Here is a 26,515-nt window from a genome sequence, read left to right as displayed (position 1 = left end):
CTTTAGGACATGATAGTTTAGACTTTGACTGTTTTGAGAAGCCACTGAAGAGTTTGCTTGCATGATCAGATATGTGTACATAATTTAAAAATCTTTGACTATGCAGCTATAAATTCTTTGACAGGAACAAAATAGATTGCTTAGGACACTGTTGAAATTTTACTTGAGAACTGTTGATGTAAAATTCACTTTCTTCTGGTATCTTGATCTTAGCTTTAATTACTTGTTTGTGTTATCCATGTCTTTTGAGTACTTTAATCCTGATTTTGTTTAAATTAATGAATTTTCCTTGACAGTCTTTTTTCTTGATGTTTCTGTGACAAGAAGAATAAAGCCTTTCCTTAATGTATAAACAGTGAAAAAACTATTTCTAAATCATTGTTTACCATACTTTGGAACAAACACTGGGAAAGAGTTCAGAAATAGCTTTTTTTCTGGTGGTACACAGATGATGGAATATTGATACAACTTTAAAAAAATTTTTAATAGAGGTATCTTTATGTGTATAAGAAAAAAATATCAATATCATAATTTTATAGATATGACTTAGGACAAGGCCAAATATGGAAGTCAATTTAAAAATAGTATCAAATAAATAATAATATCAGTAATGTTTAGATATGACAAATCCTAACATGATAGTACCTGAAAGATTGAAGTTGAGAAATAACTGGCGCATAAGATCACTTGTAAGGGTGTGATTTTTCACTAATTCACTTGATTTAGTGAAAATCCTGATTTACAGATTTTTTTTAAAAAAAGTAACAAAATAAATGTGACAGTGAGATGGTTAAGTGTCTGGGTTCTGGATTAGAGTTTCATAGGTTTTGAATCACATCGTCCCTACCTAATGACTTTGTAATCTTGGAATAAGCTGCTTACCTTTTAAAACATGTCTCAGTTTCCTCATTTTTTAAAAAGTGGAGATGCTTCTGCTTGTGTTAGGAAGGTTAAGTGAAATAATCCAACAGAGTTGTATGTAGTACCTGACACAGTAGGTATGCAATGGCAATGAGTATTCTTTGTTATTATTTCTATTTTTATATTGAATGCAGTTATTTGTTAACATGGAGAACAAGTTGAACGAGCTGAGGAAGCTAGTAGATCAAGTCTCCTTTTGGGGGACTTGGTTTAATAAATTAGTAAGAATAATTTATAGTATAGAAGTGATTTTTTAGGCAGTCTTAAATAAGTGCTTCTCATGTTTTAAAGAATTCTCTTCAATATGTAAAATATGTGCCTTGAAGTCATGTTCATAATTGTTTAGCACTTTTTTTATACGAAAAAATCTAAATTAATAATAGTTGAGTGAATGATTTCTCATTAGACATGAGTGATCCTCAGTAAACTAAACACAATAAAAATTTCATCTTTAACTCAGTCTTATATGGACTTAATAGGCTTTATAGAAGTTTGATTAATCTCAGGCCCACCTGAGATTAGTAGATTACTCTCCATTAGGTCCAACTTTAGCTCCCATCTAACACTTCCATCTTTTTCTTTTGCCATTCACTCATTCAATAAATATTTTTTTTTGGTGTCTGCTATATGTCTAGTACTGATCTAGTCATTAGAAACAGAGCAGTTAACAATATGCAACATTGTTCTTATGGAGTTAATCTACTAGTGGGAGGAGACAGACAACACATAATAAATAATGAAAGTATATAATAAATTAGGTGGTGATAAATCTTACAAATAAAATGGGATGATGTGTCTGGTGGTGCTGGTGGTTCAAATTTAAATTGTCCCTGAGAAGTTGACATTAGAGCAAATACTTCAAGGAGAAGAGATGAGAAGCGTGAGCCTGCTGAATATTTGAGTGGAGACTATTCTAGATTTGGGTGTCTCAAACTTTAATATGCATATGAATCACCTGGAATTATATGTAACTACAGGTTCTTGGGCTCCATTCCCAGAGATTTTTTGTTCACAAAGTCTAGAGCAGGGCCTGAGATAATTGGATTTCTAACAAGGTACTGAGTGAGGTTGATGCTGGTCAGGATCATGTTTTTGAGCCACATGACTGAACTCTTTCCTTACTTTCACTTACACCATCCTTCATTATGTTAATTATTCAGATCACATTACTACTGTTCAAAATGTTTCAGTACTTTCCCGTAAGTCATAGTAAAGGCTAGTGTCCTTGCAATGACATAGGGCCCTACATGATCTGTGCCACTCCCCCGCTTCTCTGCTCTTACTCATCTACTTCTCACCCTTTTCTCTGTGTGCTCAAGCTTCAGTGGTTTCCTTGCAGTTCTCAACTGTGAATGCAAATGTCCACCTGATGGCTTTCACATTTGTTTTTTCCTCTGCCTGGAACACTCCCCAGATGTCCATATGGCTCTCTTCCTTCACCTTCTCAGTCTTTTGCTGGGTCACTTATCTAAGATTTATAACCCTCACCTCCACCTCTGACATTTCCTATTCCTTTTACCTGTTTGATTTTTCTCCATAGACCTTATCACTATCTATCATATTTAAAAAATTTTTAATTTACTTTTATATGTGATAGTTTTAATGAGATATAATTCACATGCCATAAAATTTGCTGTTTTAAAATATACAACTTAATGGCTGTTCGTATATTCACAGAGTGTATAGACATTGCCACTATCTGATTCCTGAATATTTTTATCACCCCAAAAAAGAAACCATACCTGTTAGTTGTCACTACTCATTATCCCCTCCTTCCAGCCCCCACCAACTGCTAGTCTACTTACTTTCTCTGTAGCTTTGCCTATTTTATATAAATTGATTCATATGACGTGTGGCCTTTTGTGTTTGGCTATTTTCACTTAGCACAATGTTTTTAAGATTCATCTATGTTGTAGCATGTTTCAGTACACTATTCCTTTTTATTGCTGAATAATATTCCATCACATGGATATATCACCTTTTGTTTATTTTTTCATCATTTGATAGATATTTGAATTGTTTCCATTGTTTGGCTGTTATGCTATGAACATTTGTTGAAAAGTTTTTGTGTGGATATATGGTTTCATTTCTCCTTAAAATATATGTAGGAGTGGAATTGCTGAGTCATATGGTAACTTAATTTTTTTGGTGGTAAAATATATATAAGATTTATTATCTTAGCTGTTTAAAAATGTACTACAGTTCAGTGGCATTAGGTCCACTTACAGTATTGTACAGCTCTTTCTAATTGCAGAACTTCTTCATCACCCAGAAGGAAACCCTATATCTATTAAGTCATTCCCAATTCCACCCTTCCCTCAGCCTCTAACAACCACTAGTATGCTTTCTGTTTCTATGCATTTGTCTGTTGTAGATATTTCATAGAAATGGACTCACACAATAAGAGTTTTTTTGTGTCTGGCTTCATTCATTAAACATTGTGTTTTCAAATTCATTCATGTTATCGTATGTAACAGCACTTCTTTCCTTTTTAAGAGTATAGACTAAATTGTGTCCTCTTAAATTCCTATGTTGAAGCCCCAACTCTTAATGTGATTATATTTGGAGATGAGAGCTTTTAGTATGTAATTAAGATAAAATGAGGTCATAAAGGTGAGGTCCTAGTCAAATGGGATTGGAGGCTTTATAACAAGAGGAAGAGAGAGGTCATCACTTTGCGTGCACTGAGGAAAGGCCATGTGAGAACACAATGAGAAAATGGTTGTATGCAGTCCAAGGAGAGAGCTATCATCAGACATCAACCCTCCTGGCACTTCGATCTTGGATTTCGCTGCCACCAGAACTGTGAGAAAATAAGTTTCTATTGTTTAAGACACCCAATCTATGGTATTTTGAGCTAAGACAGCTTAATAATATTTTATTATATAAATATGCCACATTTAAAAAAATTCATTTTTTCAGTGATGGACTGTAATGAATAGGGCTGCAGTGAGTATTCATGTACAATGTACAGTGTTTTGTTTGAATATGATTTTTCAACTTCTGTTGTTTTGTGAGAATATTAACATCTCACAGAGCTATGACTCTATGCAACAATGTTTGGGAAGTTCTGCCCGATGTTATTTTACTTTTATATTGATTTCAGAAAATTAAATAATTTCATTTATTTCTGACTTTTAAAGAAACATATATAGCTTTCTCTGATTCTTTATATTGGCAGGAATGATAATTTTACAGGAGTTGTGATGTAGTTGCCTTGTCATGCGGGGCAAGTTGAACATAAAAAAAAAGGTTAGAATAGTATGTTGTCTTGCTATACTATCCTTTTCCATGAAATCTAGAAATAAAACTAGGATTTCATCTTTTACATTTCCATCATAAAATGATTACTAAAAAAACTGAAATTATTTTTCTGTTTGAATCCTTTTTATAACATCTTTAAGACTTTGGCTTCCTATTACAGAAACTTCTGTGTTCTTGTGGTAGGAGACACATCACCTCTGGGAGCACACCATTGCTTCTTTGTTCAGAAATTAAGTGCTATCAAAAGGCAGAACTGACTGTCAGAGTTCTTGTAGGTGGTAGGTTCTTTTGAGGGTACAGTGGAGAGATTTGTTGATTTCTATGAGCATTTACCTTTAGAATTGCTTTTAGATATATCACAATTATTTATTCAATACACTTTCTTTAAATGTTTTCTTAGGTCAGGCATTGCATTCAAATCTGAAGGTACAAAGTTAAAATAAGACCTGATCATTAGCATCAAGGAATTCATCATTTAATGTAGGAGATAATGAATACAGATTACATTTACTATGCAAATATGAGGTAATAGAGGGTACTATGAGAATATAAAGAATATCAGCTGTCTTCTGAAACAGGTGATGCTTAAGTTGAATTTTGCAGAACAGATTAACTTAACTAATTGACATGGAGAGGGCTGGGAGGGCCTTGATAATAGAGGGAACAGCATATGTAAAGACATTGAGACTTGAAGTAGCAGTGATCTATTCTAGCACATTTGGTATGAAGTGAAAAGTGTTAGGGGAGGATATAAGGTTAGAGATAGAGGCAGCTTAGCTCTTTTTCTTGAAGTCTTGGCATAAAAATCTCAGAGAAGCCTTCACTGACTCCTGTTGGTCTCCTTCTCAGTCATTTGCTTTTTTCCTTTATAGCACTTACTGCAACTTGGAATTGCTGTATTTATTTCATTTACTGCTTTCATGAGGGTGAGGACTATGTTATGCTAGAGAATTTAAATTTTATTCTGAACTCTTTGAAAGCCTTTTAAGTAACTTAAATAGGAGGATAGCATTGATTCAATTTGTATTAAAAAAGTCACATTTGAGATGGAACCTACTGTGTTCCAGGTACATATTGCTAGGTGCTGGAAATACAAGGTGAAAGCACATAGTCTATACCTTGAAGAGATTATGATCTAGTTAGGAGGCAGAGAAGCAAAGAAAAAAATATTGATGTGCTGGAGATAACCCAAGAGTTAAATGAAAGCAAAGAAGGAGCCTGGTATGGTTTTGTGGTCTGGAGTATGTATGTTCTTTTAGTAGAGTGATAGAGTCACTAATGTGACTTTAGTACAGTATCTTTTCTTGGGACTTAAAATAGCTTTTTATCATATTACTTACAAAGATTCTACAAGATGGTTATGTTAGCCTCGTGTAATGTGTCTCAGTCATTTTTGTCTCTTTTGATAGGTAGGTTGGAAGAACAAGACTGTCATTTGACCCATGAAGTTGATTTTTCTTTGTGTATTCTGAAACTCTCTGTATCTCTTACTAGTATTTTACATAGGTATACCAGCTGTACAACCAAGGAAAATATGATATATTTTCTGTATGTGTGTGTATAAATTCAATGTCTGCTTTTCATTAAAAACTTTTAAAATTTACCAGTTCTGATGATGGTAACTAAGTGATTGCTTCCTTTTCTAGGTAAAATGAAGAATGATGAATCTAATAAAGAAAATTCTTCAGAGATGGACTATTTAGAAAATGCTACTGTGATAGATGAATCTACATTGACACCTGAGCAGAGGCTAGGCTTGAAACAAGCAGAAGAACGCTTAGAAAGAGATCACATCTTTCGACTTGAAAAAGTATACTATGTTATTTTAGTTATTTGGAGGAAAATGTGTTTCATAACTTTGCTTTTTCAAGTACAGCTTTAAAAATCTTTTCTTCCATTCCTAAGGCAGAGCTAACATTCATCTTTACTTCCTTCTTCTCTCCCTCTCTTCTTCCTTTCCTTCCTTTGTTAGCCAATCCTTACATCTGTGAGTCTGACTTCATTCATTCACCCCAGGGGTCGACAAACTATGGCCTTATGTGGTTTGTTTTATTCATTCATTCATTCATTCATTCATTCATTCATTCTTATTTATTTATTTATTTATTTATTTATTTATTTTCTGTGTGTGTGTGTTTTTAATTATGGCAAAATACACCTGGCTCCCTGTTTTTTTTTAATTGAAGTAAAATTCCTATACAGTCTTAATTGGTTTCAAGTAATACAGCACAGTGGTTTAACAGTTACCCATATTATTAAATCCTCATCCCAACTTGCGTAGTTACTATCTGTCAATATAGGAAGATGTTAACTGAATCACTGACTATATTCTCTGGGCTGTGCTATCCTTGTGACCAACTTATATTATGATTGAGAATTTTTGTGCCGCTTATCCCCCTCACATTCCCTATCCACCCACCCCAACCCTTCCCCCATGGTAACCGCTAGTCACCTTTCTGAGTCTACTGTTGTTTTTTTTAATTCTGTTTTGCTTTGTTTTTACATTACACAAACAAGGGAAACCATAGGTATTTGTCTTTCTCCACCTGGCTTATTTCGCTGAGCATAATACCCTCTAGGTCCATCCATGTTTTTGTAATTGACAGGATTTCTTTTTTTTTATCCTAGCCCCTTGTTTTTGTAAGGGAAGTTTTATTGGAACACAGCCATGTCATTCATTTACATATTATCTATGGCAGCCTTCTTGCTACCATGGCAGAGTTGAATTGAGTAGTTGCTACAGAGTATATGGCCTACAAAGTATAAAATATTTACTAGTTACCAAAGCATAAAATATTTACCTAAATATTACTGTGTCCCTTTACAGAGGAAGTTTGCTGACCCCTGATTTATTCTTTTATTAAATGGATACTGAATGCTTGTTATATTCTAGGAACTATGCTGCCAGGCACTGGGGATATATTGTTGAAAATGGCACACTTTCTGCCCTTTGGAAGTTAAGTTCATTCAAAGTGACAGAAATAAATTAGCAAATACTGCATGATGTATTAGACTTCTACCTTTTATCTTTGCTTTTCTCTTCCCCTTTCCTCCTTTTTCTCCCCTATTCACTGGATATCTACTGTACATTAGGAACTGTTCTAGCCACTAGTATCTTGTTCCTGAGTATTAATTAATAATCTGGAAGAGCACATTCCTAGTCTTAAGAATAAAACACTGCTAGGTATTAAAGGGTAGAATTATAAATCATGTATTCACAAATAGATACTTGAGATATTTGTGAGTATACATATAAGAAAATAGGTCATCATTCTTGATAAATAAGAAAGAGAAACAGTATGGTTTTGTATAGTTTATAAAAATGAGGTCATATCTAAATTGAAGAAGGAAATCCCTGGGTTATTAATAGAACTTATGAGAGAGTAGTTACCTTATAAAAATAGAAAGGAATGTAAAGGAGTAGAGACCCATGACATAGGAGAGAGGTTTGTGTTGTATAGCTAGTCTCAAGAGTCTAGTTAGAAGGAAGTGTTTTTTTGCAATTTGCTGTTTCACTTTGTTCTGTCTTTCCTTTCACTTTCTCTTTTCTAAGCCTGAAATTAGTAGGTGTTAGGGATCTATCATAGTCAGGGTAAATATTGAGTGAGTGTCTTTCATGTGCCATGATCTGCTGCTTAAAGTTGAATTGGGGCATACATGGCATTTTAAAAAACGTGATACTGCTTTGCTAGGAGTTTACTAACCAGAGAAAAACATGTAAGAGAATAATAATAGTAATAATACTGTTGTTTGAAAATGTGGTCTTTGAGATGGGACCAACTTGAGTTGGGGCATTGAAGGCCTCGTTTTTGGGATGCTTTATAAGGAGGCAACATTGGAACTGAGTTTGAAGGAGTGGCTAGAAGTTGACCAAGTGGTTTGAGGAAGGGTGGTATAGGTGATGGCATGTGTAAAGGAAGTGTGAAAAATGTATTTTTGAGGAAAATAAGCAGGGAACTGAATGGGAAGATACGTAGAATATGAAACAGGAAAGTTTAGTCTTGGGAGAAGGAAGAAGTTGGGGTGGAATGGATATTTGATATTCGTAGAAAAGAGTGGCCTGGGGTGAAGGAAAAGCTAGGAAACTTGGAAGACATTTTATTTGTTGTCAGTTTAGGCAACAGTGATGTAAAATAGGTGTGCCAGTACTAGCATAGATGTCTATAATTCCTTTCCTTTTAGTTACCTCTTTGTTTCTCAATGCCCTTCAACCTCTTGTTTTCAATCCAGTATACTCTTAATAACATTTTTCTTTATCAACATTAGATGCTCATTAGGAATAGTCTTATGTACTTGCTTTTGATTTCATCAGGTCCTTTGGTTCATAGTGTACTCATAGATTATATAATTGAAGAGTAAAAATGTAAGTTTTCACCAAGAAAAGAATAAATCCAAATTATTAGATCAGAGGGTAAATTTTCTTAGAGTAACTAGGAAATATTTAGAATTTCCATGCCCAGAAATCTTTATTCTAGCTGGTCTGCAGAAACTTTAAAGTTTTATTAGTGTTTTTGATTAATGGTAAAATAAAATCTTATAACTAAAATAAAATAATAAAAAGTAAAATATAATGGTAAAATAAAATATAAAGGAATTAAAAAAATATTTTTCATGCATCTCTTCTGTGAAACTAGAAACTTCATGATGGTGAGAACATTTTTTGTGTTACTTGATGTTGTGTCTGATACAGTGCCTTGCACACAGTAGTTGGTCAGTAATTAGAGGTAGTTTGCTTAGTGGTTAAGTATAGGTTTTCAAGTCACTGGGTCTAGTTCTGCCCCTTACTGGTTGGGTAACTGGATAAATTATTTAACCTCTTTAAACCTCAGTTTCTTTATCATTAAAATAGAGTTGATAAAAATGACACCCAACTTATTGGGCTGTTATGAGGATTAAATAAAATGATACATGTATTTTGGCACAGTGCCTTATATTTAGTGAGCGCTAAATAAAGGTTAAATTCTTGTGGAACTGATTGTTTTATCAGGTAGGGCAATTTTTGTTAAGGATATAGAAGCAGGTTCCAATGAGTGTCAGTTGAGATGTCATCCCAAACCTTCTGACTCCCCATACAGTATTAAGCTCTTTTTATTAAGAGAATCCAGACATATCCTTGTAATTGTAACATTTTACAATTGGAAAATTCATGTGAGTGATTTCATGACTCCCTTAGTGACCTCATCCATAGTCATGGTTTTAGATATTCTGTATTTATGTTTTCACCTCCTGAGTCTGATGTTTCTTTTTACTTCCACCACTTTTACCCTGACCATGCCAGCATTATCTCTCTTCCACATTATTGGAGTATGCTTATGGTAGCAATAAGCTCTTCCTGATTCTATTCTTAATACAGATAGCAAGTGATCCTTTTAAAATATAAATCAGATCTTGTAATTCACTGCTTGTAAACCTTCAGTGCCTTCCCCTTACACTTAGAATAAAAGCCAGAGTTCTTATGTGGGACCTTGTGATCTGGCCACCATTACCTTTCTCTTCCAGTCATACTTGCCTCTTTGTAGTTTCTCAAACATATTAGGCAAATTTCTGCCTCAGGACTTTAACATTCACATTTCCCTTTTCATGCAAAGTCTCTTCCCAAATATCCACACAGATCAATCCTTCACTCACTTTAAGTTACTTTATCAATAAGGTATTAAGTGATGACACTAATTTAAAAAAAGCAGTTAATAATGTCCCCACTCCTTTTTATTTGTGCATTTGTTTATTATCTATCTCCCTACACTAGAATATAAATTTCCTAAGGATAGAGATTTTCATTTGTTTCATTTACTTTTGTTCCCAGCTCCTAGAATAATGTTTGACATAACAGTACATGCTCAGAAAGTATTTGATGAATTATAAACTAATTGTGGTTGGAAATTAAGAGGTAGAAGTCTCTGTAAGGACTTAATTTATTCCCCAATAAGGACAGATTTGAAAGAATTTTTATACTAAAGAATTGGGATGACTAGATTGAGATTAATTTTTTATTTGTTGCTTTGGGCAAATTATTTAATCCTTGAGACTTAGTTGCTGTGCCAGTAAAATGGGGAATCCTAATAGGGTTGTTATAAGGTTAATAGATAATCTATAAGTGATGGCATTATTTATTTTGGGGGGCAGGGCTGTTGACAAATTTGGGGTAGGTTTCTCATTTTAAAAAAATCATGAAGTAAGAATCTTTTTGTCAAGAGTTGCAGCCTATTGAAGATCAATCTAAGATAAAAATTAAGCAGTGCTGCATTTGTGGTGAATATATTAGAAATAACATTTTAAAATTCATCATGTATTTACTGTGTTTTTGTAATTTTTTATTGTGCCATCTTGGGTAGAGTGTTGACTTTAAATTCAAATATACATGAATTTAAATTCAGCATCTCCCACTTAATAGTGTTGTATCCTTGTAGAAGTTGCAAGCTCTATGAGCTTTTGTTTTCACATCTATAAAATGAAGATAATACCAATCTTAATTGGATTCTTATTAGAATGACAAATTGAATGACAAATTAGAAGCACTTTGCATAGGTACATAACAGGAACTTTGGAATTCAGCTTTTTAAAGTTATTTCAAGAATACATATATAAAGTATGACTTTAAGTACTGTGACTGAGAACTTCCATGTGTCACAATTGTTCCATTTAGAGTAGTTACCTCAAGGGGGTTGTCCCTTTATTCCTATGAGGTGATTGATTGGAATTTTTTCACAAGCAGCTTATTGGACTTGTCTTCCATATTTGCAGTTCATTTTTTTTGAAATACCCTATTAGGAGTGTGGATTTTATTTCATTTTTTATAGTAATCAAAAAGACAAAGTTTGAAACCAGTTTTTCAGACAGCATTGAAATAAGACTAAGTAATAAGACTGCCTTTCTTATCTTCTGTTGGATTCTAAAGACTTTATGTTAGATAAGTCTCAAACACATTTAGCATTATCATGATATTGTTGGAAATTGTATGATATTGTTGGAAATTATATGATCTCTTATGATGACTATTTTAAAAAGGGACAACTCTCTTGTATATATAAGTACTCATTTATTAAAAACTTACACCTTCAATGTTTATTTTTTTCTCTACATAATTATATCACTCATATATATATATGGTAAAATATTTACTTCTAAAGTTTCCTGAAAAATTGTTTTTCTGAAAAAAAAATGCGTTTTTTAACTTTACAGCGCTCACCAGAATATACCAATTGCCGATACCTATGCAAACTTTGCTTAATTCACATTGAAAACATCCAGGGAGCTCATAAACATATAAAGGAGAAACGACATAAGAAAAATATTCTGGTAAGTTCTTTTAATAAAGTACATATTTTTTGAGTGATCAAACTATATCAAGTATTTTTTATTTATGAAACTAAAAATGAGGTGTTTTGTCCAGTCTTATATTTAGTAACAGAACTGATAGCTTTAAAAACTGTAATTGCCCTCTTTATTTTAGGTGGTCAGGAGGGGAACCAAGACCAGTTTGCTCATCCTAAAGTAAAACTGTTTAAAACTGTCAGGTACAGTTAGTTAGCACAACTGATATTTATTGAATTCTTAAGTGCTAGGTCTAGGCAGTGGTAAATAACACATCCATGGTTCTTTCACTCAGAGTTTTTAAAGTATTGGTGAAGACATATTGAATAAGGATTTAAGTATGATGAATTACGTTAAAAGGGGACATGTGATGCTAAGGAAGTCCTAAGGATATTTTACTTAGTCCAGAAGAGGCATGGTATCTCTGAGAAAGTGACATTTGAGTTGAACTTTGAAGGAGTGGTTTAAAAGGCAAAAAGGTAAGTGGCATAGAGGGGTAAGCTGAGAGCATTTTACACAAAAAGCAGTGTGAATAAAGGTCTCTAAGTCAGAAAACGGCGTGAGATAGGGGGAACTGAAAAAGTTTAGATTGGATTAAAGAGAGCTGGAAGGAAAGTGATATGAGATGAAGCTGGAGACATCTAGACCATACAGGGCCTTATAAGCTTCAGACTTTGGGAATTCTTTATTTTTCAGTTATTTTTATTAGAATATTTTATAGACATAAATACAAGTAGAATGTTTTTCTTTTTAAATTGTATGTTAATTATACTATATTAGCTATTTAATTTATTTTCCAAGTTATAATATTAATACTATGTAACTTATTATCCCTAAGTTTTTGCTATATTTTCTCTGAGAAATACTCTTAACTGACCTTCCCAATGAGTCTGAGTTAGGTGCTCCTCCTCTGTGCTCCCATAACAGCTTGATCAGAAAACATAATGCATTATATTACAAATGTCTGCACTGTCTCCTCTTCTAGACTTCAGTATCCAGTATTCTAGAGGGCAGGTTTAATTTCTTACTTATTTTTGTTTATGCATCACTTAGGATAGTGTCTGACACATAGCAGGTTCTCAGTATATATTTTTTTGAAAAAACAAATGCATTGAAAAAGTCAGGAACTTAGACAAGAAATGATTCAAAATTTACTAGCCTATTATTTTGACTGATTAGAGCTCAGAAGACTTAACAGAGATAAACTGGCAGTTCAAGAGATACAATAACAGAAATTTCAAGAAATATTGGAAGATGCTGATCATTAGTTCCAGAAGCTCAGGGAATTCCAAACAAGAACCTTAAAAAAAAAAGCCAATACATATTGTATATATTGCAGGGAAATTTTAGAGCATTACAAAACCAACCAAACAAAAAACCTTACACGCAGCCATACTGGACTTCTGCTTTTGGTAAAGTTCCAATAACAGATTGGATTTACTTTCTTTTTGAAATAACCAAAAAAAAAAAGACAAAAGTAGCTAACAGTGTTTTTTAGGCAGTGAAGGACAGGCAAAGCATGGAAAACAATTGATATGAGTCCAGTGATTACTCCAGTTTCGGAGAATATCCAGATTGTACTATTGGAAGAGGAACCAAAGGATTCCCCGAGTTGGGTCCAGAGAAGTCCATGGTGGCTGGAATCCTAAAAAGGAAGGAAATTCTGATATGCAAAACATAGATAAACCTTGAGGACATTATGCTAAGTAACATAAACCTGTAACAAATACTGTATGGTTCTATTTATATGAGGTACTTAGTCAGAATCATAGAAAGTGAATGGTGGTTGCCAGGGCCTGGAAGAATGGGGGAAAGGGGAGTTACTGTTAATGGGTATAGAGTTTAAGTTTTACATGAGGGATGGTGGTGATGGTTGTACACAATATGAATGTACTTAATGCTACTGAATTATACACTCAAAAATGCTACTGAATTGTTAAGACAGTAAATTTTAAGTTAATGTATATTTTATCACAATTTTACAAGTTGGATAAAAGTTATGTCCATTCTTACCACTTCTATTCAATGTTGTATTAGAGGTTTTAGGCAACACAGTCAGGCAAGAAAAGAAATAAAAGCCATCCAGATTGGAAAATAAATAAAACTATATTTGTAGACGATATAATTGTTTATGTAGAATATTCAGTGAAATCTAGAAAAGAGTTCATGTAACTGAGTTTATCAGGGTTGCAGAATACAAGATGAATTTGCCAAAAAATTGTATATTTATATGCTAACAATAAACAGTGCAAAATTGAAATATAAAAACTATTTACAGTAGCATCAAAAATATGTAAAACTTATCACAGAAAGCTATAAAACATTCCTGAGAGAAATTAAAGAAGAGCTAAATAGATGGAGAAAAAAGCTTTGCTCATGTACTGGAAGAATTGGTAGTATTAAATGTCAGTTCTTTCCAGACTAATCTAGAGATTCAATACAGTCCCAACCAAAATCCTGAGTTGAAAAACTGATTTTAAAATTCATATGGAAATGCAAAGATCCTACAAGATCCAAAACAACTTTATAAAAGAACAAAGTTGGAGGACTAACACCACTTGATTTCTAGACTTAAAAAGCTGCAGTAATCAAGACAGTGTCTACTGTCATTAAGTAGACAAATAGATCAGTGGAACAGAGTGAATCTAGAAATAAGCCTTCACATGCATGAACAGCTGATTTTTGACAAAAAATCAAAGGGAATTTGTTGAGAAATGATAGTCTTTTAAAATATGGTTCTAGAATAATTAGCTGTCCATACATAAAGAACTTGTGTCCATACCTTGCACTATATTAAAAAAAATCTCAAAATGAATCATAGACCTGAACGCAAAACTTAAAAGTATAAAATTTCCAGAAGAAAAAAATAGAGTATCTTTATGACCTTGCATAATTTCTTAGATAGGACACCAAAGGGAAAAGAATCAAAATTATAAACTTCTGCTCTTTGAAAGATACTGCTTAAAGTGTGCACAATATTCATTACAGTGGGAGAACATATTTGCAAATTATATATCTGGTAAATCATTTCTATCTAGAAAATATAAACAACTTTCAAAATTCAGGAGTAAGTAAACAATCCGGTAGAGACATGGGTGAAAGATTTGAGCTGATGCTTCATTAAAGAAGACATACAGATGTTAAATACATGAAAAAATGCTCAACATAATTTGTCATTAGGGAAATCGCTACACTTATGAATAACAGCTAAAATTTTTTAAAAAGACTGAGTGTACCAAATGTCAGACATGAAGGAACTGCAAGTCTTAAACAGTACTGGTGGAAATCTTAAATAGTATATCTAGCCTTCTTAAAAGATTAATTTTTAAATTAAAAATTGAGTTATAACACTTGACACATAACACTATTATTTTTGGTTGTACAACACAATAATTCAATATATATTTATTTTGCAAAATGATTCCCACAGGAAGTCTTGACATCTTACACCACACGTAAGTATAATTTTTTTTATTGAGATGATAACTTTTAAGATTTACTCTCAATAATTTTCAAATATGCAATACAGTATTACTAACTATATTTACCATGCTGCACAATAAATCCCCAGGACTTATTTTATAACTGGAAGTTTGTACCTTGACTACTTTCACCCATATTCTCTACCTCTCACTCCTGACCTCTGGCAACTACCAGTCTGTTGTTCTCTGTATCTGTGAATTTGGTTTATCTTTTGGTTTTTGTTTTCTTAGATACTACATGTAAATGAGATCATATGGTATTTGTCTTTCTCTCTCTGATTTATTTCATGTAACATAATGCTGTAGGACCCATTCCTATTGTTACAAATGGCAGAATTTCCTTTTTTTTTTTTAAATGGCTGAATTCATTGTATATCTAGATCACCTTTTCTTTATCCATTCATTCATCAGTGGGCATTTAGGTTCTTTCCATGGCTTGGCTATTGTAAATAATGCTTCAGTGAGCATGGCAGTGCAGGTATCTTTTTGAGTTAGGTTTTTTTTGTTTCCTTGGGCTAAATACTTAGAAGTGGAATTGCTGGATCATATCGTAGTATATCCAATTTTGAAAATATTTTGGCATTTTTTAAAGTTTAAATATATACCTAATATAAAATTCAGTCTTGCTATTCCTGTTTTACCCAGGAGAAGCAAAAGCATATGTCTATACAAGTAATTGTGTATGAATGTTCATAAAAGCTTTATATACAATAATTAGCCCAAAAGTGCAAACAAGTCAAATGTACATCAGTGGTATATACACAAATTGTGGTATACTATTCAGCTTATAAAGGAATGAACTATTGATTTACACAACACTATGGAAGATATGTTTAAATAATTATCCTGAGTGAAAGAAGCTGGACATTAACAAGTATATCCTGTGTGATTCCATTTATAGAAAACTGTAGTAAATGGAAACTACAGTCATAGAAATCAGGTCAGTGGTTTCCTGAATATGGATGTAAAGTGGATAGGGAGTGACTACAAAGGAATATGAAGTAATTTTTATGTGTGCTTGATAATGTTTATTATTTGACTGTGGTGATTTTATGATTGTATACATGTGTCAAAAATTAACCAAATTGTAAACTTTAAATATGTGTATTTTATTTTATGTCAGTTATATGTCAGCAAGGTTATTTTTAAAAAGCAGCCAAAATGGAAAGTTTGGGTTACTCATAAAGGTGCAGCAGTTTGGAATGTGGCTGACTTATCAGTAACAGTAGAAACCAGATGATAGGTGAATAATATCTTCAGAGTTCTGGGGGAAAAGGGGGAACCTGTCAACCTATATTTCTATATTAAATGAAGTTATCTAATGGTAATGAGCACAGAATATATTGATGGACATATTAAATGAGAGCATTAATCTTCAAAAGACCCTCAGTAAAGGAAATGATGTATTTTAAACTAAAGGAAAATGATCCTTAGGAAACATGAGAGAGGCGAGAGGAAATGAGAGTTAAATATGTATTGGTTGAATAACTGTACAGCAACAGTAACAACAGCATTCAACTTGTTGGGGAAAAAAATAGCAGGCTAGAACTAAAATACTCAACAATTATAGGATGTACTTTTGAAGAGGGTTATCATTGTTAAAGCTTTCTAAACATTTCTGATTTCGGGGAAGAATAAAGATACTGGTTTATATTAGATAATGTTGGGTTAAGCATGTATGTTGAAACATTTAGGGTAAGCAGTAAAAGAGTACTGATAGAGTAACTTCCCAACTAGTAGGTAGAAAGATTGAATAAGATAATGAAAAAACTTCTGTCCTAAAGAATGGGTAGGTGGGCTGATGGTTTCAGGAAAAGCAGATCAAAAAGCCCAATCAAAATTCACCTTACACAAACCCATAAAGACAAACTATATTTTCTAGTTAAAACACTAGGATAAAAAATATTTTTTAAGTATCATTGATATACAATCTTAAGTTGGTTTCAAATATATAACACAGTGGTTCAACAGTTACCCATTATTAAATCCTCACCCTCTCTATTATGGTCACCATCTGTCAACATAGTAAGATGTTACAGTCATTGATTGTATTCTCTGTGCTGTACTACTGTCCCTCTGACCAACTTACATTGTGATTGTGAATTGATTATGCCTCCTCAGCCCCGTTGCCCTCCCCGACAACCTCCCCAACCCCTCTCCCTTGGTAAACACTGTCCCTTCTCAGTGTCTGTGAGTCCACTGCTATTTTGTTCCTTCTATTTTGCTTTGTTTCTATACTCCATGTATAAGTGAAATCATTTGGTATTTGTTTTTCACCACCTGGCTTATTTCACTGAGCCTAATATCTTCTTGATCCATCCATGTTGCAGATGGCAGGATTTCTTTTCTTTTTATGGCTGAGTAATATTCCATTGTGTATATGTACCACCTATTCTTTATTTGTCTACTGATAGACACTTAGGTTGCTTCCATATCTTGGATATTGCAAACAGTGCAGCAGTAAACATAGGGGTGCATGTAGCTTTCTGAATCAGGGATTTTTTGGGGGGGCTGGGAGGTAAATTCCTAGAGGTGGACTTACTGGGTCAAATGGTATTTCTATTTTTTAGTTTTTTGAGGAACCTCCATACTGCTTTCCACAGTGGTTGCAACACTCTGCAGTCCCACCAGCAGTGTAGGAAGGTTCCTGTTTCTCCACACCCTCGCCAGCATTTGTTATTTTTTGTTTTTTGGATAGTGCCCATTCTAACTGGTGTGAGGTAATATCTCATTGTGGTTTTAATTTGCATTTCCCTGATGATTAGTTATATGGAGCATTTTTTCATGTGCCTGTTGTCCATTTGTATTTCTTTGGAGGTCCACCCATTTTTTGATTATGTTATTTTTTTTTTGGGTGTTGAGGCATATGAGTTCTTTATATATCATGGATGTTAACCCCTTATTAGATGAGTCATTTACAAATATAGTCTCCTATACTGTAGGTTGTCTTTTTCTTTTTTTGATGGTGTCCTCTGCTGTACAGAAGCTATTTAGTTTGATAATAGCCCCACTTATTAATTTTTTATTTTATTTCCCTTGCCTGAGGAGATGTGTCCAGGAAAAAATTGCTCATGCTTATATTCAGGAGATTTTTGCCTATGTTTATAAAACTTCTGAGAGTTTTATAGTTTCATGATACCTTCAGGTCTTTGATCAATTTTGAGTTTACTTTTGTTTATGGAGCTAGACAATAATCCAATTTCATTCTCTTACATGTAGTTGTCCAGTTTTCCCAGTGCCAGTTGTTGAAGAGGCTGTCATTTCCCCACTGTATATTCATGGCTCCTTTATCATATGTTAATTGACCTTAGATGTGTGGTTTTTATCTGGGCTCTCTATTCTGTTCCATTGGTCTGTGGGTCTGTTCTTGTGCCAGTACTATACTGGTTTGATTTCTGTAGCTTTGTAGTAGAGCTTGAAGTCAGGGAGTATAATCCCCCCAGCTTTGTTTTTCCTTCTCAGGATTGCTTAGGCTATTCAGGGTCTCTTGTGGTTCCATATGAATTTTAGAACTGTTTGTTCTAGTTTGTTGAAGAATGCTATTGGTATTTTGATAGGGATTGCATTGCTTCTGTAAATTGCTTTGTGCAGGATGGCCATTTTGACAATATCCATGAGCATGGGATAGATTTCCAGTTATTGGCGTCTTCCTTAATTACTCTCATGAGTGTCATATACTTTTCAGAGTATAGGTCTTTCACCTCCTTGTTTAGGTTTATCCCTAGGTATTTTATTCTTTTTGATATAACTGCAGTTGGAGTTGTTTTCCTGATTTCTCTTTACATTGGGAGCCTAGCCATTCTGATACAAATAAGATCCAGCTCCTGTCCTGGAGGGGCTTTACAGTGCAGCTGGCAGGGAGGGATTAGTTACAGGACCTTGGGGGAAGACTTTTGGGGATGGGGTAGAAACACTGGAGCCAGCTTCTAGGAGGAAGATTTAAAGATAAAAAGGCTTGCCTCAGAACCCTTGGGGCACCAGAATCAGAACTCAGACACTTGTGCCCTGATTTCCATCCTTGGTCATTGCTACTGTTTGCTTCTGGCACAGGAGGCAGACACCGGGAAGGCTGCTAGCACTGAGTGGCTCTGATGGTGAACTTTTGTGCAGGAGCACCTGAACTCGAACAGAGGTGGGAGGTCACACCTCCTTCTGATGTCCTCCAGGATTCAACCCCATGTGGGAGGAGACCCAAGTGTTCATGGTGCACATGCCTGAGATCGTGCTGGTATGCTTCCTTATCTGAGATCATGACCCCATCGAGTGTGACTTTATTGACCAGAGGACACTGGCCTTCAGCAGCATGATGCTAGGTGGGTGTGAGGCCAGTGGGGGGGGGGGCAGAGCCCAGGGCCAGCATCCCCTGCTCAGGCCAGTGTCCCCCATAGAGACCAGTATCTCCCACTCAGGCCAGCTGAGAGAACTCCAGGGCAGTGTGGGCACAGCTTTCTCTTGGGAGTTGGCTCTTCTCTTGAGTGGCTTGGGGACACAGAGGAACTGTTTCTTCATTTTGTTTTGTTCTGATTTCGTACTTGCTCGGTAATTTGTTGGTCTACTCTGCTTTCTTATCCAAAGAGTAATAGCTTTATGAAGAACGGGTGCTATGGTGCCCAGAAGCTCGAGATTCTTTATCCTCTAGTGCCTGGTTGTATTTTGTGGTGGCCCTAACTTTTGGTGTGCCATGGGCAGGACTGCCATTCTGTCTGGCTTTTGTAGTAGTCTAAGTCTGGGTGGGCAGTTTGCTTGAACTGCTACCTTTGTGATCAGCTCAGGATTCTCTGTTGAGTTCGCTGTGGGCGGGTCCACCCTCTGGCCTGTAGGAACGGCAGGGCTGCAGAGTTAATCCAGTGGGCAGACTGATGTGCCTTGGCTGGGTGTGCAGCACGAGGGTTGGACACCTGCAGCAAGGAGGGAGCTCTTGGGGCTGGCTCCTCCAAGCACCTCTTTGGCTGGGCTGAAATGGAGCCATGCAAGCTGCGAGAGGCTCCCTCTGCCTGACAGGCAGGGAAGTCTGATGCTGCTGCTGAACAAAGTGGGTTGTTTGTCAGCAGTGCACATAGGGAGGAGCCTTGGGGCCGCATTGTCAGCAAGGCGGATGGAGCATCTGGGGCTCCCTAGATTTCCCCATCTGTTGGGCCATGGAAAGGCTGGGGAAGTACCCTCCACCTTCCCTTTCTTCTGGGGATAGTTCTATCCAACTCTCGTGCCCTATGGCACCCTTCCCACTGCTGGGAAGTGTTTCAAACTGCCACCTCTGCTTTGAGTCTCGGGACTGGCAGAGCATGCCTGCCCTCCACAGTCTCTGGAGTCAGCCTCCCAGAGTGTAATGTCTACCCCTGGGTCCAGCTCTGATAATTACCAGAACCAAATGTAATGTGGGCTTGTGCTCCCATAGCAGATCTCTAGGGCCAGGTGTGCAGCACTCCTGGGCTCCTGCCCTGTCCCCACTTAGTTCCTCTTTCTCTTGCCTGTGGCCAGAGTGTAGGGGGTGGGGCTTGGGTCTTGCTTGATCTTGGCTTTGCTGCATCACCCTTTTCTGTGTGGTCTTCTCTTCTGCCTCAGGTGGAGGGGGTCTGTTCTGCAGTCTCCAGGTCATTTTCAGGTGTAGTTGCATTTGCTGTATTTTCCTCTTTTATGTCTTTTTTGGGAGGAGATTTCTGTCTTGCTTTCCTATTCTGCCATCTTTAATCCTCTCCTCCCCACCTATTCATTTTTTATTATGTTTCTGTTGCCCAAGGAGATGTGTTCAGGAAAAGTTGATCATGCTTTTATTCAAGATATTTTTGCCTGTTTCTTCTAAGAGATTTACAGTTTTATGACTTATATTCTGGTTTTTGATCCATTTTGAGTTTACTTTTGTGTATGGAGTTAGGCAATAATCCAGTTTCATTCTCTTACATGTAGCTGTCCAGTTTTGCCAACAGCAGCTGTTGAAGAGGCTGTCATTTCCGTGCTGTATATTCATGGCTCCTTTATCATATATTAATTGACCATATGTGTGTAGTTTTATATTTGGGCTCTCTGTTCCATTATCTGTGGAACCAGTATACATTTTTAACTCATAAATAATTTATTGTTTATCTTTAGCTTCTGCTTTAGGCTATAGAGATCTAAAACAAATAAAGTACCATAACCTGTGGACATAAGGAGTTCACAGGCACTGGGAGCAGGCACATAAGCAAATGTTTGAAAAAGAATCTGGTGTCATAGCAGGTGGTTATTAGAATATGCTGTGACCGTAGATTGGGACTTATGTAACAGAGTTAGTGTAGTAAGTTAAAGAAGGTAAATAGAGAATCGAATCCTGGCTCTTAAAACTTTTGGCAAAATAAAGAAATTAGAAAGTGTCTTTATAGAAGAGAGACGAGCATGTATAGAGTTTCTGAAGTGAGAAATGGCACATTGTGTTCAGGGAACAACTAGTAGTTTAGCGTAACTGAAGCAAGCTGGCCAAGAAGAGGATGAAATACATGCCAGTTGGCCAATTGGGCAAAAGCCTGATTATGAATGAATGATGTGTACTATGTTAGAATGTTTGGATTTCATTTTGAGGTTTATGGAGCTTAGTGACATGTATTTTCTCAAGATCAGTCACCCTGGCTTCTGTGTGAAAGAAGCCTTTGAAGGGTCTAGGTTTGGAAGACTTATTAGTCTTCATGATAATCTAGTCAGGCAGTGATGCACGTTTGATATGAAGTAGTAGTTAGTGAGAATGGACTTGAGGTTAGATCTTTAAGAGAGGTTTAGGATGCAGAATTGGAGAGGTGGAGGCCTATAATGTCTAGAATGATCATACGGCATCTAATTTGAGATTTTACTGTGATTGTAGTGGTATTTACTTAGAGGAAATACAAAAAGAAAAATGTTTTAGAACATACTGAGCTTGAAACACTTGTAGGACATATCAAGTAGAGATGTTTACCATTTGGTAGAATATAAGGATCTGGAATTTACATTAGGAGCTGAATATTCAGGTTTGGTAATCTTCAGCATATTAAAGTCATGGTTATTGATGAGATCACCCAAAAGAGTGAGAAGGAGAACAGATCAAAGAACACAAATGCTTAAGGGCCAAGTAGAGGAATATCAACCGGTAGACTGGAAAATGATCAGAAAAGTAGGAAGAATAAAGAGGAAGATATCACAAAAGCTAAAAGAAAGGTATTTCAAGATGATAGTCCAAAGTGTATGATAATACAGATAAAAATAATCTAAATGTAAAAATATCTGATTTGTCAACTAAGGGGGTTTTGATAATCCTGGTAAGAGCAGTTGCTGTTTTAGAACTAATGACATAGTTTTGAGTGAGCAGGTTAAAGAAAAGGCATATAGGCTCAACTTCCAGAAAGTTTCATTGTGAAAGAAAGGAAGATTGATAGCTAGAGAAGAGGTACACAGGATCTCTTTTGTTGTTGTCAATACCTCAGAACAGTTCATAGTTTAAATTTTTTATTAATTTGAATAACCATTTGGATTTATCTTTATCTTTCTTGACTGTAAACTACATGAAGGTAGGGATTATATGCATTCTTTTTTTCTCATTTAACTCCATATGTAGCACAGTGCCTGGCGTTTTGTTGCTCCATAATATTTGTTGACTCATTACTTAAATGGAAGTAGAAAGAGAATAAGCTTTGGAGTTAGATCTAGATTTAATTCTCAATTCCCCCCTGTAATTGTAGAAAGATATTTAATACCTCTAATCCTCAGTTTTCTTATCTATAAAATGATTTTGATAGTATCTACCTAGATTGTTGTATAAGTTAGGTGACATAACATCTGTTATGTCCCTGGGACAGTGCCAGACCCATAGGAGTACTCAATAAATTGTGGTGGTGGTTACTGTTAATGTAGAGGTGGAGAGTACTTACTCAATAAAACACATACCAGTAGATGGGGCAGTGTTTAAAATGAGGAGGAGAGTGAATTGATTACCTGAGAAGGTAAAAAATTTTAGGATCATTTTTTTCCATTTCTGCAAAAAAATGTCACCAGTATGTGATAAGGATCATATTGACTCTTTTGATCACTTTAAGTAGTTTTGACATCTTAACAATTTTGTCTGCCAATCCATGAACAAGGGATGTCTTTCTCTTTATTCATGTTGTCTTTAAGCAGTGTTTTGCTGTTTGAGTGTAAAGTCTTTCATCTCCTTGGGCAAGTTAATTCCTAGATATTTGTTGTTTTTGGTGCTATTTTAAATGGAATTGTTTTGTTTTCTTTTCAGATTCTCATTGTTAATGTATAGAAATGCAAGTGAATTTTGTGTGTTGATTTGTATCCTGAGTTTGTTTATTCGTTCTAACACTTTTTTTGGAATCTTCAGGGTTTTCTACATACTAGATTGTTATCTGTGAAAAGGTAATTTTATTTACTTACTTCCAATTCGGATACCTTTATTTCTTTTTCATTCCTAGTTCCTCTGGCTAGAACTTCTCATAATATGTTGAATAGAGGTGGTGAAAATGGGCCTTCTTGACTTGTTCCTGATCTTAGAGGAAAAGCTTTCAGTGTTTCATCATAGTATCTGATATTTGCTGTGGGTTTTCATATGTGGTCTTTATTATGTTGAGGTAGTTTCTTATTCCTAGTTTGTTGAGTGTTTTTACCCCAAAAGGGTGTTGAATAGTGTTAGATGCTATTTTGCATCACTTGAGATCACTTGAGATGATCATGTCACTTCTGTCCTTTTATTGTGTTAAGGTGGTATATTACATTGGTTGATAATTGTATTTTGAGTACCATCCTTGCATTTCAGGAATAAATTACACTTGATTGTGGTGTATAATTATTTTAGTCTGCTGAATTTAATTTGCTGGTATTTTGAGGATTTATTGAAAGTTTCTAAGAATAACTGGTAGGGATGTGAGGTAGGATGAAGGTCCAGAGACTGGAAATTGGAGGCTAGTTAGGATGCTCTTGTCTCTTGGGCAAGTTTCCCTGTCCTAAATGAATTCTTTCTAGAATTTCCTGCATCTCAGTAGAAGGCACCACTTACCCAGTTGCTTTGGACAAGCACCTTTGAGTCATCTTTGATTCATCTGTTTTACACCCCACATTCAGCCAATTATCAAATTCCATAGAATTTACCTCCAAAATATTGTGTATTCCAAATTTAGTCATCTGTCACACACCTCTAGTCTTTCTCTTTTAGTCTAAGCTACCACCATCTCTCACCTGGACTATTTCTAATTTACCCCTCTTCCTGTCTCTCCCACCCCCAGTCTGTTCTTCATTTAGCATCTAGGATGTTCTCTTAAAATATGTCATATCATATTACCTGCTGCCCATAGCCCTTCAGTGACTTCCCAACTTAGAATAAGGTTCTAAGCTCATATCAACTTTAATAAAGTCATATAATATTTGGCTTCTAGTTAAATTTTCAACCCCATCATCTTTCAGAGTCACTCCTCACTAAGCTCCAGACACACTGATCTCTTCAAATAACATTATGTACTTTCTTACCTCTCAGTCTTTGCATTTGTTGTTTTCTATGTCTGGAATGCTCTTTCCTCCAGAAATTTAAGTTTCTCTCTCCTTCACTTCTTTGAGGTCTCTGTTGAAATATTACTTTTATAGAGTGTTTTCTTTCTCTACCCTATTCTAAAATAACAGCCCATTCCCATCAGTCTGTAGCTTCTTACCCTGGTTTATTTTCCTTCATAGCACTACCTGACATGATTGTATATGTTTATTTATTTATCTGTTGTCTTTTTCCTCTAATTAGAATGTAAGTTATATAAGGTAGGGATTTCATTGATTATATTTAATGACAAAGGATATATGGGTCTATCAGGAGAACATGAAGATGATCAGTGATATGAGGATACAGTGAGAATGTTTGGTGGAACAACATTCTAAAGGAAGTAGAATAGGCTTATTAATAGCATAGGTAGAGGAGTTTGTTCATTGATTTTCTTCTATCTTCTTATTTCCATGATAGTCTAGCAATACAGTTCAGAACATTTTGTGGTACTTCTCTGTATATCAAGATAACTTTGTTGGGGGTGGTGGGCAGAGAAAAAGATGGCAAGAGTAGGAAGGGAAGGTGGAAAGTTTCTCCCAAAAACACATAAAAGAGGAAAATACAGCAAATACAACTAAATCTGAAAATGACCTCAATATTACAGAACAGACCACCTACACACATGGAAAAAGAGAAGACCACACAGGAATGGGTAAAGTGGCAGAGCCACGATTGAGTGGGACCCAAGCCCTCCCCCAAACTTAGCCTACAGGCAGGAGAAAGGGGAACAGTGGAGGGAGTTGGGAGGAGCCCCAGGAGCACTGCACGCCTGGCCTGGGAAGTCTTCCTCAGGAGCCCAAGCCCACATTACAGTTGTTTCTGGTGATTTAACAGGGTTGGACACCAGGGACAGGTGGAACACATGGGGAGGCTGAGACTCCAGCTGTTGTGGAGGACAGGCATGCTCTGCCAGTCCTCAGACCTAAAGCAGAGGTGACAGTTTGATACACTTGACAGCAGTGAGAGGGTGCCAGAGGGGCAAGGGTTGGATGGAGCTCTCTCCTCAGGAGACAAGGCAGTTGGAGGATACCTCCCCAGCCCTCTCTCAGCCAAGCAGGTCTGGAATTCTCGGTAGCCCCAGATGTTCCATCCCCATCACTGGCAACGCAGTCTTGAGGCTCCTCTCTGTGTGCACTGCCAGCAAGCCAACCCACATGGCCCAGCAGCAGAGTCAGACTTTGCTCCCTGTCAGGCTGTGGGAGATGCTCCCAGCTCTCTTGGCTCTCTTTCAGCCCAACTGGAGATGTGCCTGCAGCCAGCCCCAAGAGCTCCTTCCTCCCCATGATTGTCCAAGCCTGTTGTGGTGTATCCCGACTTGCCCCAGAGGCTTATGTAGGCCCACCCACCCCATTAACCCAACAGCCCTGCCATTGCTGCAGGCCAGGCAGAGGGTGGTCTTGCCCACAGCTATCCCAGCAGAGACTTCAGCACTGATCACAAAGGCAGTGGCTGAAGCACATTGCTGGTGCAGACTCAGACCCCTACAGAAGACAGAAAGAAAGGTGGCCCCACCCACTACACGCCAACAGCTGGGGTTCCAGCAAAATAGAACCAGGCACTGGGTGTAAAGAGTCTTGAGCTTCTGGGCACCATAGAACACCTTCATAAAACTATTATTCTGTAGGCCAGGAAGCATCACAGAGCCACCTAATACAAAAGAAGAAACACAGAAACTGACAAATGAGGAGGCAGAGGACTATGTTCCAAACAAAACTACAGGACAGGACACCAGAAAGAGAGCTAAATGAAACAGATCACCAATCTTCTTGATAAAGATTTCAAAATTACAGTCATAAACATGCTCACAGATTTACAGAAAAATATTCAAGATCTCAGGGAGGACTTCAACAAAGAAAAAGAAGACCTGAAAAAGAGCCAGTCAGAACTAAGGAAATACTTAATCTGAAATGAAACATATAGTGGAGGGATTTAAGAGTAGATGACTGCAGTTACAGGAGACAGTGAGTGAGATGGAAATTAGAGAACAGGAACACAATGAAGCTGGGGAACA

At 36.0% G+C, this 26,515-nt stretch overlaps 1 protein-coding gene across 11 annotated transcripts in view; it reads left to right on the top strand.

The window, feature by feature from the left end:
* TUT4 (terminal uridylyl transferase 4) overlaps nt 1–26,515 on the top strand; it is a 162,557-nt gene that overhangs the window by 53,225 nt on the left and 82,817 nt on the right. For all 11 annotated transcript variants that reach the window (XR_008997007.1, XM_036893252.2, XM_036893244.2 and 8 more), the window contains exons 3-4: nt 5,832–5,995; nt 11,365–11,481. Coding sequence is in view for 10 of the 11 variants with exons in the window: in XM_036893252.2 (XP_036749147.1) it covers nt 5,832–5,995; nt 11,365–11,481 (281 nt within the window). In the remaining variant the exon portion in view is untranslated. The remainder of the gene's footprint in view (nt 1–5,831; nt 5,996–11,364; nt 11,482–26,515) is intronic.

Source organism: Manis pentadactyla, chromosome 4, assembly GCF_030020395.1.
Source record: "Manis pentadactyla isolate mManPen7 chromosome 4, mManPen7.hap1, whole genome shotgun sequence".
Taxonomy (NCBI): Eukaryota; Metazoa; Chordata; class Mammalia; order Pholidota; family Manidae; genus Manis; species Manis pentadactyla.
Note: the sequence above shows the minus strand (reverse complement) of the source record. Positions and strands in the feature narration are given on the sequence as shown.